At 38.0% G+C, this 1,780-nt stretch overlaps 1 protein-coding gene across 1 annotated transcript in view; it reads right to left on the bottom strand.

The window, feature by feature from the left end:
• Positions 1–1,031: 1,031 nt before the first annotated feature.
• tph2 (tryptophan hydroxylase 2) overlaps positions 1,032–1,780 on the bottom strand; it is a 16,145-nt gene continuing 15,396 nt past the window's right edge. Inside the window, exon 10 of the mRNA XM_015398073.1 lies at positions 1,032–1,227. Coding sequence (XP_015253559.1) covers positions 1,053–1,227 — 175 coding nt within the window. The 3' untranslated portion in view covers positions 1,032–1,052. The remainder of the gene's footprint in view (positions 1,228–1,780) is intronic.

Below are 1,780 nucleotides of genomic sequence, written 5' to 3'. Positions count from 1 at the left end.
TTTCATTAGTAAAAGAGATTGATATGGTGTTTTTAAATGGCAATATATCAGCATATGAAGATATTGGGATATTTTAATGGATCAATATTTTTTCCCTCGTCTTTAGAAGTTTTTTTAAGTCTAAAAAAGAAGTTTTTGAGGAAGAAGTAGTAGTATTCTTTTTTTTTAGACTTTAGAAACTCAGAAGCTGATCAAATATCGATGTCCGATATTCAGTTTTAAGGCCGATACAGGCCGATACCGATAGGGGGCCGATTATATCGTGCATCCCTACTTTTTTGTTTAGCAAAGTCTTTGGCTAATATATTCAAACTTTTTAGGTATTTTATGAATAAATTAATGTATTTATTCATCCCACTATTTTCTTACATCTACATTTTTCATTATCTGGGTAATGATTCTTATCAGCTCCTTTCTCATGGTCTTATGAATATAGGAGGATCGCTCCCATGCCTATTGATTCATGAACTGAGGATCAGTTTCAGGAAAAACCATCAGAGTGGAGGAGATTCTTCACTTTATTTTTACAGCAGAAATCATCTGAAGACCATTTACATGAACAGAGCATACAGGACCACATTAACTGGATGAACTCCGACGTGTTGACAGGAGGAACCCTGGACTGAAAGTTACAACAAACACTTGAAGCAGCTTAGTAACCTGGAAGAGACTGGATCAGAACCACCTGTTTGGACCCGATCAGAGATTGATTGATTAATGGATAAAGTTAAACAGGTGAAGCTGACCAAAGAAAGCTCCATTGATTTCCAGGGCGTTCACTGGAAAAAATTGAAATGTGGATAAGTCATTTTTCTTAAAACAAGTGTATTTATTCTTGGATTGAGGAGGTAAAAGAGACACTCTGCCAATGGAACAAGACAATTTTCCTTTAAAATAAGAAAACACAATCACATTGTCTTATTTCTTGTGCATGTTATGTAATTTTCTTATTTTAAGAGTAAAAATACTCTTTCCATTGGCAAACTATTTCATGTACCTACTTAATTTAAGAAATTTTTACTTATTTCTGGATCATTTTTCTGGTGTTGGCCTTAGATGCCCAGGTAGGTGTTCATCTTGCCGAGGGCGTCGCAGACCGTGGTGAGGTCGCTGCGCAGGTCCTGCACCACATTCTCGATGCTTCGCGTGTCTTTAAGCAGGTCCACGCTCTGCGTATAGGGGTTGTAGTACACAGAGAACGGCCTCTTTATGGATTTGGCAAACTCTCTGTGAGAGGGAAAGGATGTAGATCGAGAACGTCATTAGTCCCGAGCCTTCAATCAGGTGATACAGTTTCAGGACAGAATAAATGGATCTGTTTGGTGCAAACACCACCAGTCAGTTAACAGTTTGATCATTTTTTTTAGCTTCACTCAGGTTGGTTTAGAATGATGGACATCTCATAGTGACACTAAAAGCTAGAGCCTTAACCAAAATGCTCTTGATTTGTTTCAGGAAGTAACACCTAGAGGTGTTTAAACTCGTGGGTAAAACTCCTGAAACATCTCTCTTTCTGAGCAGCTAAAAGGAGCGAGGTGAACATGTAGAGCCGTGTTGGCTGCGTCTGTAGGCAGTGGCTTGTTGCAGCTCTCTGTGATTCTGTAATAGCTTTTTCCCCACTGCCATCAGATTTCTGAACTGTTGAAAAAATTAACTCTAAATCAAGTCACAAATTGAGACTCTGCATCACACTGATAAAACCAAACAAAAAGGACTCAACTGAAAAAACATTTTCTACTGCATTTTCGCACCATATATATATTTTTGCACTGCTCTTAAC

Source organism: Cyprinodon variegatus, unplaced genomic scaffold, assembly GCF_000732505.1.
Source record: "Cyprinodon variegatus isolate N-32 unplaced genomic scaffold, C_variegatus-1.0 Scaffold910, whole genome shotgun sequence".
Classification (NCBI taxonomy): Eukaryota; Metazoa; Chordata; class Actinopteri; order Cyprinodontiformes; family Cyprinodontidae; genus Cyprinodon; species Cyprinodon variegatus.
The sequence above is the reverse complement of the archived record's forward strand: the minus strand, read 5'-3'. Positions and strand labels throughout refer to the sequence as shown.